Raw genomic sequence first — 15,833 nt, forward strand, 5'->3', positions numbered from 1 at the left:
CACAAATAGTCTTTTACTCCTGAGGAGTCCTTGTTCTCCAAATGGGCACTCTGGTATCTGGCATCTGAATGGGCCTGCATTTTTAGGTACTGGTGGTCCCCTGATTGGGTGGTGGCTCAGCCTCTGATTCTGTTCAGGGACCCTCTGTGTCTTGTAGAGGCTGTTGGGCTACTGTGACTCCTGAGAGACCTGTATCTCCTTGCTGTTCATTGTCAGAGTCTACTCCTCTGTGATGTTTGCTCTGGGGAATGCCAAGTGTTCCTCTGGATAGGGTTCTTCCAGCAGCAGCCTAGCATTTAAATTATCTTCGGAAGTCTCCAAATCAGTGTAATTTTGAAAGGATCAGTAGCCCATCTTGATTCAAAATGGCGTCCAATGGTATCCAAAAGCTGCTCCTCAACATCAGGAACCTTTGTGATAAATTGGGTGGCAATATTTTCAGAGATGTACAAATCAGTGCAATTTGGAACATTTCTGTCTGCCATCTTGATTCAAAATGGCATGTGATGATATCCTAACTGATTCCTCTATCTTGTGAACTGATGCGCCAAGTTTGGTGACAAAATCTCAAGAGGTGTCCAAATAAGCGCAGTATGGAACGTTTCAGTTTGCTGACTTGATTCAAAATGGCATCCAATATTCAGACAAGCAGTTCCTCCACCAAGGGAACCCTTGTGCCAAGTTGGATGGCAAGAGGTGTCCAAAACACAGAGAACAGATGGACAGAGAGACATGTCAATTTCCAAAATATGTAATAGATTTGGGGGCTGCACAATATTTTGTTATAGGAAGCAGAAAAATCAATGTCTGTTTATTCATGTTAACCCTTTTTCTACACAGATAAAATCACAAATGGTTACATCAAAAATAGTACCAAACCTCTGGCTCATGTTATGCATCTGAATGGTAGCCATCTATTCTCTAGCAATTAAAAGACAGTCATCTCTGTAATGTGCATTTTAATATAACCATTGTATTGGGCACACTTGTTTAAAAAGAGATAATGAAAAACAGTGAGCTTTCAATGTATACTTCTGGAAATATACATCTAACATCAACACTGTGATACTCATTGTAGAAGATATAGTGCACTCACTGCTGAATGAGGAAATAGTCCACATTAAAAGGTACATGAGGTGAAGAATCAGGTAATAGTGGTAATAGGTAATTGTAACCATGGTCCAATTTTAAGCAGGCATCAGAATCCCTCAATAGGTAATTCTGATGTTTGTTTAGCACCTCTGACAGAAAGGGAACATTGGTGTCAGAAGTATCCCTTAAACCAGGGATCGGGAACCCATTTTAGCCCGAGAACCACATTTCTACATGGGGAACTTTCCAGGGGCCACATGTCAGTGTTGGGTGAAGTCAGTGGCAAAAATGGTCAGAAGAATGGATGTGACTCTTACTTTTGTACAATACGCTACATGCCAGTGACACAAAATCCAGAAGTTTCTACATATACTAACATTTGGAACACGTGCAGAGTGGTGCCAACAAGATCATACTGGGTCTGAAAACCAAGCCTTATGAGGAGCAGTTGAGGGAGTCGGGAATGTTTAGCGTGGGGAAGAGAAGACTGATATGATAGCCATTTTCAAATATCTGAAGGGCTGTCACATGGAACATGGAGTAAGCTTGCTTTCCGCTGCTCCAGAACGTACAATGGATTTAAATTACAAGAAAGGAGATAATGACGACACAAGAGGAAGAACTTTACAACAGAGCTGTTTGACAGTGGAAGAGATTACCGTACTTCAGAAGGTGGTGGACTCTCCTTCATTGAAGGTTTTGAAACACAGCTTGTTCATCTGTCAGATGTGATTCCTGCATTGTAGGGGGTTGGACCAGATGACCCCTGGGGTATCTTCTAAATCTACAATTCTGTGATCCTATTATCTTTCCATTCACCATCAAGGAGGCATGATCACAGCTGAATGTCACCTTTTCAAAATGTATTTCTCTGCTTGTTTAAAAGCATTTATACTGTGTACCACTTAGCATTTCAAAAATCTCTAAGCACTGTACAGCTTGAAAAACAAATATAGAATGAAAACATTAAAGCAAAAACACAGCCTAAAAACCAGTTAAGACAGCAATATAAATACATATAAAAAGCACACAAAAATGAGTAGAAACTCCCAGGATTCCATGATGTGAAATGGGGCATTTTGATCATTTGTTTTAGTAATATTTTGCCAATAAAGCAAATCAAAACCAGAGGACAAACTAGGAACCAGACCCAGGAAACAAGAACACGCCACTCCTCAGGTAAACCTTGTTTTTCAGGTGAGGCATTGCTGGAACAGGAAGCTTGTTATAGTAGTCCTTTCTGCCCAGGAAGATCCCATGGCCAGCTTGGATGGGCAGTCAGTTCAAGGTCTGAAGGTACCGTACTCTACTTAAAGAAACTGCTGCCTGCAGTTCAGTGGTTAACCACATGGGGCAGCTGTGTCCAGCAGCTCCTGAGAGTGCAGCATGAGAAATGATGCTCACATCATATGTGTGTTAAATTACTGAATTTCTGTCTTTTATGTGGTAGTTCTGTGGCAGTCCTTCCTGATTATTGTTTATTTCACAATCAAGACTAAGTTGTTGCACAGTTGTTCAGAGGAACTGTGAGTCTTTTCCACAGCAAGTTCATCTCTTGTGGGGAAAATAACATTTCCTTGGTCTTCAAACTACAAGATCTTATCAGTTGGGAAATGTAAGAGAGAGAGAGAATTCAGATGTGGGGATTATTGTGTTAGTTTTTCTGCTTATGATGCCAGTGTTTCTGTCCCAGATTTTAATATTCCTTCTTAAACAGCATACCTGTGGACTTTTAAAAAAATGATATACCATTGTCGTGTTGTGCTACATTTCATTCACACCAATAGGAAAATTCAGTGTACAACATCCTTCTGTTCCCATCCCAGTTTTTTAAAAGCATTTTAGATTTATGTTTCAATTTTTTAGAGCTCAAGTGTTCCATGTACAACTCAAATAAGCCTTTCAACATTTAGGAATAAGAGATGTTTGTCCTTATTTTATAGCCATCTACTGCCATTTTGTAAGCCTTTTCCATTTTTTTCTCTTCTGTTTCAGTTGTGGGCTATGTCAACCACTGTTTACACTGTTTCGGTTTTTTTCAGAATTTTGAAAAAGAAAAAGCAATACACCATAATACCGGCTTATCCAGGTATAAGTTTCTTAACGATTATGTGACTTACACTTGAAATGACAAAAGGAAAAGGTATGTGCTGTTCATTAGAAAATGAAAAATAATATGTTATAATTATTTCCACTTTTTCTAGACACCCTTTGGCTTAACCTTTATTCCCAGTCGTAACGCAGCTTTATGTACATCATGTAACTTCATTTTCTCAAGTTTTCCCCTCCCAACCTTTGTACTGCACTTCCCTCTCCCAGTGTTTGACAGAGAATCAGACTGTAAGCTCCTTGAGGTCTGGGAACCTTTTTTGCCTATATAACACTGTAGAGGGATAATATGTGTTTTATTCCAATAGGGGTTTTATTTTTTAAAAAAATAAAAAATAAAAATGTGGTTGAACCTCTCTCAATCCTTTGAGTAAAACAGGGAAAAGAAAGAAAGAAAGAAAGAAAGAAAGAAAGAAAGAAAGAAAGAAAGAAAGAAATGAACTCCCATTTTTAATAGAAAAGGAAAAAGACGAGCACTAGGACCTGCCCGGAGTCTTTGAATCAAGAGGTCCCTTGATTCATTCAATCTCTCCTAGACATACACACACACTCTCTCACACACACTCACACAAACTGCAACAAGAGGAGGAAAGTCGGCCAAAAGGGCTTTAAAAATTTCAAAGTTTCCATTTGCAGAAGCAATGGGGAAACGTGGCAGGCCGAGGAAGGAATTCAAATGTGAAGATGATGCTGTGGAGCCTGGCGTAGGGCAGCCGCGGCAGCAGCAACTGCCAGTGGCAGATAATATGTCCAGGTGCCCGTTCAGTGACATTTTCAACACCAGCAGCGAGGACTCCATGGAGAAGATCAACACTTTCCTACAGAACGTGCAGATTTTGCTGGAAGCAGCCAGTTACCTGGAGCAAATCGAGAAGGAAAACAAAAGTAAGTGGAGTTTTGGTTATGTTTGGTTCCTTCTTCTGCTGCTCCTTTAAAAAATAAAAAAATAAAGAGAGCCAGGCATGTGCGATGACAACAGAAAATGAAGAAAATCTTCATGAAGATGCAACAAGACAGAAAGAGAGAGAGCCGGGGCTACCAGATCAGGCTAAACTCTCGGTTAGTTTCACCCTTACAACCACATCCCAGCAAATATATACGGTATTTCTTTTTTAATGCACCAAGCGATTTCGATTTTTTTTATTAAAAAAAAAAACACCCGATCGAATTAGAAAAACATTGTTTTTGTATAGTTCTCTCTTTTTTTAGAAACAGAAAAAAGCAAAGCCACAACCCGTGCTATCCGTAAAGTGACCCAGAACAATGTCATCATGTTATATTTGCATCTTTGTGGCATGTTTTTCTGAGATCTCCCGTCCCCATAAAAGACTGGTAATGTGTCAAAAGGGGCGGGGGGGAGAACAAAACTGGCCCAACTAGGGGCTGGTGTGGAGGGAGGAGGGGAGACAATGCAAAACAAACTTTATGCCCGGCTTGTAGACAAACGGAATACTTCGAAGATTTAAGCAGAAAGGAAAAGGGAGGAAGGAGCTTGTTTATATTTTTAAACTCTTGCACTCCTCCCCCTCCCTCCTCCGTCCAGAAAACCGAGCCGGATAATAAGTGAAAAGGGAACAAAAGCGGGGTAGCCAAATAGAGAGAGATGTGTATTTTTCTCCCCCTTCCCCCTCTGGTGGAAAAGGATTTGCCCCAGCACCCCTCCCCCCTCGCTAGCGTCGCCGTCAGCGAAAATAACAATCCGTCGGGAAACGCTCGTTTGCAACGTCTTCGCGCGGGGCTCCTAGAACAATAACAAGCCGGGGATCGTTTTAACCAAACCTCGTTGGCGTGTGATCTACTGTACCAGGAAGGTCAGGGGGGAAATAAATAAAGCAATGCATCGCGTCAGCCCCTGCAGTGGGGAAGAAGAGGGGGGGGGATGTTGAAATAACTCGCTCCCCTTGGGTTTAAGTTTATTATTTGCATCTTGCAAGCAGTCTCCGGGTTGTGCGTTTGTTGTTTCAGCCCCACGGACAAAGTGGGCCTGACGGATCTCGCGCTCCCCCCCTCCTGTCGCCCCCGCGCAATCCCCCCGTGTAAATTTCCATTGCAGCTCAACTCGCTTAGCCTTTGTTGATCGCTTTCTCTCTCTCTCTCTTTTTAATGAATAAGTGGATATGGGTATTGTTTCCGGGAGGAGGAGGATGGAGGGCGAAGACTCGACAAAGCCTCCCCTCCTCCTCCTCCTCCTCCTCCTGGTCGTCGAGCTTTGCAATGGCAAAGGCCTTGCTGTCATCAATGGAAATATTTTTAGAAGGCAGCTCGTTTCCTTGTAGATCCTGTTCCTCCTGAGTCGCCCAACCAGACTTTTGAGGACTCAGGTGGAGGGACCTTCGCTTGACGAGGCCGGATCACACAAGGCAGATGAGCTAAATTAATGGAGCAGGATCCCACCCCCCACCCCTTCCCTCCCTTTCCAATGGGAAGTCACGTAGGCAAAGAGCAAAGTAGCCAGGTAGCCCACGAGGGTGGGGTGGCGCCCGCAGTTCTCTTTCTCGGCAACTTGGCCCGTGTGGGACCAGTCCATGTCTCTTGGTCACCTCCTTTCATTAGTGCAGGTGAAGGTGGTGGTGTACATAACTGGGTCAGGCTCGCCTCTCTCTTTCTGAGCTTACAAAAACAAACCTGCACCCAAGTACAGTATCAGTTTCCCTCCAGAGAATTTAAAAAACCTCTTCCAAGCTTTCTAAAAAGACCTCATCCAATGCCAAAGAAAGGGAGAAAACAACAAGGGATTACATCAACGCAGCAACCTACGCATTGTCTTGCTAGTTCTGTAGAAGTAGCCCCGCCAGTTATCTTACATGGGTTGTCGGTGCTGACAGTAGTTGAACTCAAAACAGTAATTTTGCTTACAGCGGAAGATCTGCGTGTTGTTAAATGGTGCTGTCAGTTTAATGGTTTATTTTTATATTCTCTTTGAATCAGCAAGGCATATGCGGTAGGAACACTCCTCGCCTCCATTATGTCCTCCTCCTACAGCTTTATTTATTTTGAATTCGCCAGGTGTCTCCTGCAGGAAGGCCTAGATAAATATGAAACTTGATGTAAACAGCAGCACTCTCATTAATGCGAACTTTTCGATTATCCCGTATTTTTGGGGACGCTTTCCAAGCTATTTGGATAAATGGAGGGGCGGCAGCAGCAGCAGCAGCAGCAATGCACTGGCTTCAGAAAGCAATACGAGTATTCATAACGCCTCCGTGGAATAACACTGCAGTCCCCCTGGACCCGATTTGAAAGTCTGTGGGGCTGTCGGTTTGGTGAGTTGTAATCTCCTCCAGGGAAATCACGTGCGCGTCCCCCACCCCACCCCTTCGGGGAACAAGCATCTATCTCGGTTTACTCTGGATTTCTCACACCTTGGTGCACGGTTAGAAAATGCTGAAGGAGCAGATGCTGGCTTCTTTTCTCCGCCTGCATTTGCAAACAACAGTGCTGCAGCCCCCCCCCCCCGCTACAGCTCTGCTTCACTAAAACTTTTTAAAATGCGCTTATCCAATGCCATTTTGTACAACTTCTTTAAAAACACACACAAACAAGGCGTGAGGACTTGGGCAGCGTCCACGCGCAGCCCCCGCCTCTCTCCGCCCCCCCCCCCGCCCTGAAGTTTCATCAGCGAGGCTGCAACGCAAACGCCGGGGCTGCCTCGGCTGCACTCTGATCCGCCTGGCTGGGTTACAGTATAATCAGCCCCGGCTCCTCCTCCTGCTCAGAACCACATGGTTTCCACATGGAGACAAACTCCTCTCCTCTGATTGGCCCCGCTCTAACTCAGAAGGCGCGGCTATCCCGGGCCTCTCCGCCAATGGGGACGCCCCTTCATCCCTATGACGTCACGCGTTGCTGAGCCTGGAGATCAAGGGGAGGCGCCTGCAGCCGAGAGGGTGTCCTTGTTGGGAGTTGTGGTCGGGTGATGTCATAGTCTCCGCTTAAAGGGGCAGGGGCCCTCCTCGCCAGGGCGAAGAAGCGCAGCAGCGGCAAGGGCAGGAAGGGGTGCCGCGAGATGCAGGCTTTTTCCCCTGCCTGCGCGGCGAGGCAGGCAATGGCAGAGCCCCTCGTAAATTCCTGCAGGATTGCAAAGCAAGTGATGAAATCCTTTATCTGCGGGGCGCCCTGCTTCTCCCGAAGGAGAGCACGCTCAGGCCGCCCAGAAAATGCTCCGTGTCCTCCTTCCTTGGGGCACAGATGGGGCGGGTGCTTTGCCAGGCAGTAAAAGTTATTTATGTTTGAAAGGCTTTCCTCTCTGTTTATTTTTCCACCAGCTGGATTTATGCCCGTCAAGGTACCAGAAACTCATAGGCCTCGATAAAAGATTGGAAGTTTTTTTCCAGGATGTTTCCAGTCTTCTGTCGCACTTCGCTTTGCTTTTGAATTTTTGGCACATCAAAGGCCTTGTGAAGCCAATGCTCTACCGTAAACCTTCGTGCGGAGGGCACGAGCAGATTCGCACTCACCTCTTGTTTACTAGCTGCAGATTGGTAGTGCCATCCCCGCTCCCCGCCCCCACACGGACCAGTAAATAGGACTTTCGGGAAAGCCGCAGTTTCTTTTAGGAGATATATATATACAATGTAAATTAAATCACCTTGCAAAGCATGGCTTCTTTGTGATATGTAGAGAGACGACCGTTCCAGTCCACTAAAACAACGTGTGCAATTTCTTTGCAAAAATAAATAAATGCATAATTAAAGGCAGCGAAGAAAGAAAAAGTAACTCTGACTTAACATCAATATCATTTCAATTTTTTATGGCAGGTTGCACTTGGCTTGTGCACTGTCTTCCCCCTCCCTTATATAAAATATTTATCATTTTCACTTTTCTAGTGCCTGTTTATAACTCACATTGGAACAGGAGAGCTCAGTTCCATTTCATCTTCTGATTCTCATACACCATATGTCATTGCCTCCGCACGCAGGCTACTGCTTGAGGGCAATATTTGCATTAATTTTATAAAGCCCAGCACTGGCATAATTCACAATAATGGTAATCAGGATACTAGTTTAATGCATTTTCCAAAAAGCATAATACTTGGGCATGTGTTTTAAACAAACATCTCAGGCCTAAACATTTTTAAAGAAAGGAATCCCCAGTTGCAGCACAAGATCATTGTAACTTCAACATGTGTGTTTGCATTGTAGATCAAAATGGAAACAATACAAAGCACCTATAATGGAGAGAGAAGAATATCTGTATTTTAAAAATGCATGATTGAAAGAGGCATTGGTATTACTGGCTGCAAACATTTAAGGATATATCCATATGTTCATTATGAGATGATTGCTCAAACCTGAAACGCTTTTTTTAAGGTTAGCAATACAATAATAATTATACCCTACATGCTTTGCTAGCCAGCCCATCAGCATATCAGTAAGGTCTTTTCACCCTCTTGGGAGATTGTCTCAAGATGATTTTTACATGACCTTAATGATTTCCAGAAGGGAAGCCACGTTAGTCTGTTATAAAACAACAAAGAGTCTTGTGGCATCTTAAATGACTAATAAATGTTTTTATTCTGTGGCCCACATAGTCTGTAGCCCATTACAGCTATTCCTGTAATAAATCCGTCAGCCTTCAAGGTGTCACAAGACTCAGTGATCTTTCTAAAAATGTGGCATCATCAGAAGCGCTACTGTGGTGCCAGTGGTACACCAGTGCTAGTCTCTGAGCTTTGTGGCTTCCATGGTTGATAAAAAGTTGGACCACATCAGATCACCATGGCTCCTGCTTCTCTTTTTAATCCCCCAATGTCTAGAAATGTGCTTTACATAATGATTTCTGCGGCAGGAGTATTTTGCTTAAATAAATGGTATTGACACCCCTCCAACATAATGAAAAATGTTTGGAGGGCCCCCCAAGCTGGAATCCTTGATTCTGCAACTGCTAAATGCCAGCCATATAGCCTTTTGGCTGACAAGTGACATCAAAGTTTCTTTCTCGTGCATCCTTAAGACCAGTGCTATAATTGTGTAGGACAAATGAGCCATGGAACCTTCTGAGCATGTGTACATAAAGCATAGAAGTAAGACAATTCACACAAAAGCCACATGGACTACAGATAAAGCAAAATAATAAGACCACAGTGATTCTTAGCAATTGTACCATTCAACAATAACTCACTGTTTCCCAAAGATTAATCCCAAAGATTAATCCACTTCATACGTTGTAATCTAGTGGCAGTCCATGTGGGAGCTATACTGTCTGAAAGCTGCCATCCACATGGCTTGGCTTCAACATGGGGATTCTTGTAGACTGTGTGATGGTCCTGGCATACATACAGTTAGGTTCAATCATGGGTGAAGTTAAGCATTTTTAAGATGTTACCAACATCAGTATATATGCAACTAGCATCTAATTGCAAGGTTTTTTCGGGGGAAGGATCTGGTTTTTTTTAAAAAAATGTGGTGTGATTCCCCACCCCTACCATCTTTACAGATTTGTAGCTGAGGTTGTGAACCTTATTCTAGTGCAAGAGGTTTCCTTAAATTTACCACTTGGTAAATTTTTCATCAATAGTCATAATCCATAGCTGATGACAGTGAGCAGAAAAGGTTTTTGCTTTGAGCTACAAGCTCTGGTAGTGGTTCCTCAAGGAGGTTCCTCAAGAAGTACCTTGCCTTTCCTGCTTTTTCAACATTATATTATGCTCTGCTTTGATTTCTGTTCTAAGTGCTTTTATGTATTTTGAAAGATTTAAATTTTTGCAGTTTTCTGAAGTATTTGCTTAAAAAGAAATTTCTAACAGTACTTTTGGTGTGTTTGATGAGGTTTTTCATAATGAGGGCTGGGTGAAGTTTGTGTGCCCATGATCAATCTTAATTGCAAAGTAATAATAAACATGATACTATTTTATGATTGTTCATTTCCATTTTGTTTTCATTCAGATTGCGATAGGCCATAACATATACATCAGGCTTCCTCAACCTAATGCCCTCTATATTATTTTGAACTGCAGCTCCCATCAGCCTTAACAACACAGCCACGCATCAGGTTGTGGGAGGCTGATCTATATTCTTCAGGCATTGGTCATCATAAGCATGTAGACTATGCGGGATAAGGTACCAACCATGAAAAACTGTGCCAGCATTACGGTAACTTGGTGCTAATATAGCAGAAGAAAGTTCCTACAAAGGTCACATTTGTTTCGGGAAATGCATGCATATGCACACATCACAACAGTGGATTTAAAAAACTGACAACATGCATACAAAATAAGGCATGGATAATCTAAAACAACACATCACAAGCTTAGTAGCAACACAACAGAAGGCTTCATAGCAATGGCGCAGCTAGGTGGTGTTGTTTCTTTAAAAAAAATAATAATCCTGAGATTAATAGCCTTACAGGGCCCCCTGTATATTTTTTGCTGTTTGGCACCCAGGACTTCTGCCCTGACAGCCCCACTGCTGCACAGGTTTAAATGCAACAGAATCTTCTTTTTAAATCCTGGGCTTTTCCCCCTAAGAAGAGAAAGAGAACAACTTCTGAGACAGAAAGAGGGAGGGGTGGAGAAAGAGAGAGAGGAGACAATGTTCTGCTGACTTGGCCAAAACAACACCATGATCAGTATGAATAAACTTTTTAAGACTACAAGGACAGAATTAACCATATTTTCCCCTAAAGAAAGAATCAGGAAATGGTGAGAAAACAACACTAGGGCAATGCATGGAGAAATAGTATTTATGTAAAGTAGCAGAACAAGTCAGTAATGGGGCAGAGTAGCAGAATACTACAAAGCCAACCAGCCATGGTCCTCTATATTGGTGTACCTAAGCATACATTTAAGAAATTAGCAAATTTACAGTGTGGTCAGTTGGATGTCTGTATGCACTCCATGTGGAGGTCTGCCTTATCAATAAGATTTTAGCACCAACACCCCTTTGAGGCCATAACAGATGAAGTAGCCCTGAGGAAGGAGCTCCAAAGACCCCTCTATGAAGAGCGCTCAACCACTGACATAGCCCCATGGCTATTTTTCATGTTTGTGAAAATACATTGTGTGTTCCCTAAATTAACTATTTAAAGACTCATTTTGCTATGACAGAGGTAGAATGATAAAATAAGGACACGCATAAGAAACAAGGTTGAGTGTCTGTGGCATTCAGCATGCATTTAACAAAACACTTTTGGTCTGTAAGCCGTTTTTGTGCTGTTCGGAGAATATATAAAGAAAAGCATTGTTTATGTTCTTTTATCAGAAGCATCTCACTTATTCTGTATGCATCAGTCGAAGTATTAATTTCTAGTTGGTGGTAAGTTGCAAGTGCTGCTATTAGAATGAGGTAGCATAGTTCAAGTTCACTGTAGCTTGAGTTCATTCTCTTTATTGTTTTTCCTTGTATGTATGAAAGTGCTTCAACTTCATCTCATCCATTATTCCCTTTTCCTTTTTTCTTCTTCACCATGTATCTGCAGTAAAAATAAAAAAAATAAAATGTCTGACCTCAGTGTAGCCTAAAGGCTCAGAAACCAGATGGCAAATAAAAAGCAATCTAAAATGTATTATTTTAGATCACATAATATATAAGCCTCTCTTGCAATTTGGATGAGGATGAGAGTTGACTTGCTTTTCTGAGCATCGGGAGTTGGCAAACCTGATTAAGAAGGCAGATAAATGAAGGGTTTAAAGGAAAGACAACAGGAATGTGTCTGCTGCAGCAGAAGGGCAGGCAGGACAGCGAGGGGCAAAATTGTTTTGTTACCAGAATCCAGATGTCATGCTTAGCTTTCACAGTTGACCAACATAGACTGAACTTGATACCTGCAGAGGTGCTACGCACTCTTCTCCAAATCACTTTGCTTTTCAACGTGCCGCCAGGAAATCATTTGAATCTCATCCATGCTACTTTCTGCCCTTGGGAATCACTAGTCGCAAGTACACTGGAAGGTTTTAAAACTATGCTTTCATCGTTTTTCTGCTTGTCTAAGAATAAGGCAGGTTAGCAATTGTAGTGGCTTCTCATCCTTTTTCCTCTGGTCTCCCTGATAACACTGAGCAATATGTGTGTGGCTGAAGCATCCCTATGGAACGCCGCTGCAATATTATTCTCAGGTTAAATGGGTATCTGAACAGTATTATGCATTTATGGGGACTTTGAGGCCTCCTGCTGCTATAGCCATAGAGGCTTATCTTGGACGTTGAAGCATATGTATCATAGACCCAAAGCAACAAAGGTAGGCGGTAAAATAGTGGTGGAGTGTTTACACATATATTCATGGTAGTGGAATTTTGTTATATCCTCTGGTATCAAGGGTAAAAGATTACACACAGGGTGCCCTAATTACACAAAGTATTAAATATTTAGACATATTTATCAATGCACATGTTAGTGACAAGCATTGCTTCAGAAAGTGTGACTGACATCCAACTAAGTAATACTTAAGAGTATTGTTTATTTCACTGGGTCTGCTCTAAGTATGATAAACACAGGATATTGCCCAGCGTCTCTGAAACCAAGTGCGGTTATTTCCATATATAAAGTTTGGGAAAGTGTTTTCATGAGAAAACACTTTTCTTTCATTATCTTAAGATAAACCAGAGTCTGCTTCTTCAGTTTGGTGTGTTGGCAATTTGAGTTTGTGCTTATGAACAGGAATTTGCTATGGAGGTACTTCCTTGGATTCAGGATCTTGTTAAGAGATGGGTGCTGAAGTGGCCATTAATAAGATGTAAACAGCCCCTTTCTTAAAAGGTCAAGTGGGAGGTGTCAAAGCTGCCAATTGGCATGCAGTGAAATCCAAAGAATGAACTGACAAGGACATCATTACCCATAAAAGGTGCTCTCTTCTTCTCCCTGACTATGACCTGATCTGTATTTCTTGAGGGTACTCCGACTTTCCATTCGATGGTTACTTTGCTGTGGTGTGTGTCTTGTGATCCGAGAGGTTTTTAACAAGCTAACTGTCACAAGACTTTCCAAGGAAATGATGAGAAGTTCATTTAAAGGGGGGGGGCTGCATTATTTGCCGTGGTTGATGTTTACAGAAGAAAGCTCAACCGAAAAGTTGATGTGAGAAGTAAAATTCCAAAATACCTCCAAACAACGCCCCTCCTCCACAGCCTAACTGTGTTTTCTGGGTGTGGGGGAAAATATAGCACTTTTGCTAAGCAAATTTTACAGTCCTTATTAGTTCCTAGGGGGTTTTATGGGTTAGTCAGCATCATGGGACACCCTGATGTAGCTTTGGACCTTTCACTGATAGCACAAACATTTTGGCAGATAATTCCAACTCACTGGATTGTTGTTGTGAATCTTGCAACCACACCAGAGTGTAATTTGCCTATAGAAGAGGGATGGGCCCTCCAGATGTTGTTGGACTCCAGCCCCATCAGTCCCAGACATGGTTACCCTTGTTTTGGAAGGATGCTTTCACCCAGTCCGCACCTTGCATCTCTTAGGTCTGCGTCATGAGATGTTGAACCTTGTGCCCTGTTACGGAAAGCCAGGATGTTGGCGATCCTATCCCTATGATATGAGAACTGAAGGGAAAGACAATAGTGGACACTGTGACAGAAGACTGTTTGGCTCATTTAGTAGGAGAGTGACTTTCTGCAGTTAAGACCAGTCCTAGAAGACAGTCATGAAACTGGATGGCATTCACCTACAGTCAGTTTTACAGGGTACTAAATGCCATCTAATTTGTAACCCGCTCTTCTGCCAAAGTGATCAGGCAACCACCCCACCCTTGATAACATTTTTTATATGCATTGTGATCGGTATTGTGATAGTTTGCCATGCCTCATTGGTGAGACCAACTTCTATGTGTTGGGGTGCATAGAACCCAATGCACTTTGGCTCCTGCAACATGATCTGTGCACGGGAAATAGGGCACAGGTTCATGCCAGTCTATGTGGTCATTAGTGCATGCCAAGGGGCAGGACCAGATGGCACAATTATATTTGGCCCCTGCACACAAATAAAATGCTATCTGCACAAGGCGACAGCGGTGGTGATTCCCATGTGGTCTCCCTTCTAATCAATGCTCAGGACCAAACGCTCTTAGCTTCATCACTAGAACTCTTCACGGGCCTTCATATTTTCTGGGCTAAGGAATGCAGACCAACATTTGAAAATCCTAATCAAAGATATAGACTGTGTACACACCAAACATTTAAAGCACCCCATGACAAGAATCTTGGGAACTGTAGTTCCTTCCCTGAAGTGCTGCAACTCCCAGTACCCTTAAACTACAGTTCCCAGGATTATTTGGGGGGTGCTTTACATTTTTAGCCATAGTTTTCTCCTCCCTTGATGCCCCCAACTCTTGCTGAAATTATAGACTCTTAGAAGGGGAAAGGACCTTGTTTGTCTGGAGTGGGCAGTAAGGCATGCACCAACAGTGATGTGCTTTTGGCTCTTGTTGAAAACTCACTTGTTCTCCTAGGACTTTGAGGCTCATTAGTATGAGCTTGCTGTATTTTAGTTTGGTTCTTTGGGTGGTGTCATATTTATTTTTGAAGTACGTATAATGATCTGAATGGCTTTGCATTTTATATTGTTGTGGGTCGCCTTGAATGTTTTGAATAGAAGGTGGCATATAAATGCATTGAATAAATAAATATTTCTCAGCTCAAGGGCTACATGCCTTCATGGACAACGCTCCAGGAGTTGCATGCCAGTGCTGGGCAGGGCCAGCAAAAGCAAGCAGAGCAATGGACTCTTACCTTTGTTCAGCTGGGTACTTTCCTGCAATGAAGATTTATGACATTTATACCCCGCCTTTCTTCTGTCATGAACCCCAAGGCAGCTTACGTGTGGTTTCCAGGGAGTCACCCATCCACGTGTCTACGCACAATACACTGTGTACACACTGTGCACCTTTAAAGCATATTCAAAGCACATTCTTATCTTAAAAAAATTCTGGGCACTGTTGTTTACCCCTTGCAGAGTTAGAATTCCCAGCAACCCTCAAACTACAGTGCCCAGAATTCTTCGAGGGAAAGAATATGCTCTGAATGTTTTTCAAAGGTATTAGTCTTTTATCCAGGCACACGAGAGGGACACATTCCGGCCAGGCAAAAGCGCAGGACTGGAGTGTTAGGCTTAGAGAGCCTTATATAGCTCCTGGGCCCAAGTCTTCCCACCCTTATAGGGGATCTTGTCCAAGCTCCTGCTCAATGCAGGGCACAGTCCTGGCTTGTTTTGAGTTTGCCCAAGCCACATTCCTGCAGGTATGTTAGGAGCTTTTTATGAAATACTAAATAAATAACTAATTCACTTGCCCAGGATCCTAGAATTGCACGATCCACTTGTGATTCTTCCTTTACTGTGTACCCACTATACTTTTAAAGAACATTCAAAACACATTTCCCTACTTAAAAAATAAAATAAAATCTCCAGCTTTGCTAACGCAAGGATTATTGCATACTATATTCCTTTGCTTCTTCCTTCTGTCTTGCAATTAGGGCTAGAGGCATGCCTGAAGAACTGCTAGCGTTTATATTTTTGCAGAGACAACAGCTGTGCTTCTCTGTCCCTACAGTTTTTGGGACAACCCGAGATCCTTTGCATGAAGCCTGGTCTAACTTAATTAAGGCTGCAATCCTATGCACACTCACCTGGGAGTAAGACGCATTAAACATAGGAAGTCTTACTTCTGAATAAGGAAACATGCATAGGATTGTCCTGTAC

At 42.7% G+C, this 15,833-nt stretch overlaps 1 protein-coding gene and 1 long non-coding RNA gene across 3 annotated transcripts in view; both read left to right on the forward strand.

Annotated features, from left to right (window-relative positions):
- Positions 1-3,662: 3,662 nt before the first annotated feature.
- Positions 3,663-15,833, forward strand: part of MXI1 (MAX interactor 1, dimerization protein) — a 79,077-nt gene continuing 66,906 nt past the window's right edge. Inside the window, exon 1 of one of the 2 annotated variants that reach the window (XM_083616653.1) lies at positions 3,663-4,086. In XM_083616653.1, coding sequence (XP_083472779.1) covers positions 3,843-4,086 — 244 coding nt within the window. In that variant the 5' untranslated portion in view covers positions 3,663-3,842. The remainder of the gene's footprint in view (positions 4,087-15,833) is intronic. The other variant, XM_083616652.1, reaches the window with a different exon arrangement.
- On the forward strand, positions 6,326-10,053 carry LOC310763856. The gene is made up of 2 exons (XR_014548853.1): positions 6,326-6,464; positions 7,467-10,053. It is a non-coding gene; the product is annotated as an uncharacterized lncRNA (long non-coding RNA).

This window comes from Podarcis filfolensis, assembly GCF_964270895.1.
Source record: "Podarcis filfolensis genome assembly, chromosome: 5".
Taxonomy (NCBI): Eukaryota; Metazoa; Chordata; class Lepidosauria; order Squamata; family Lacertidae; genus Podarcis; species Podarcis filfolensis.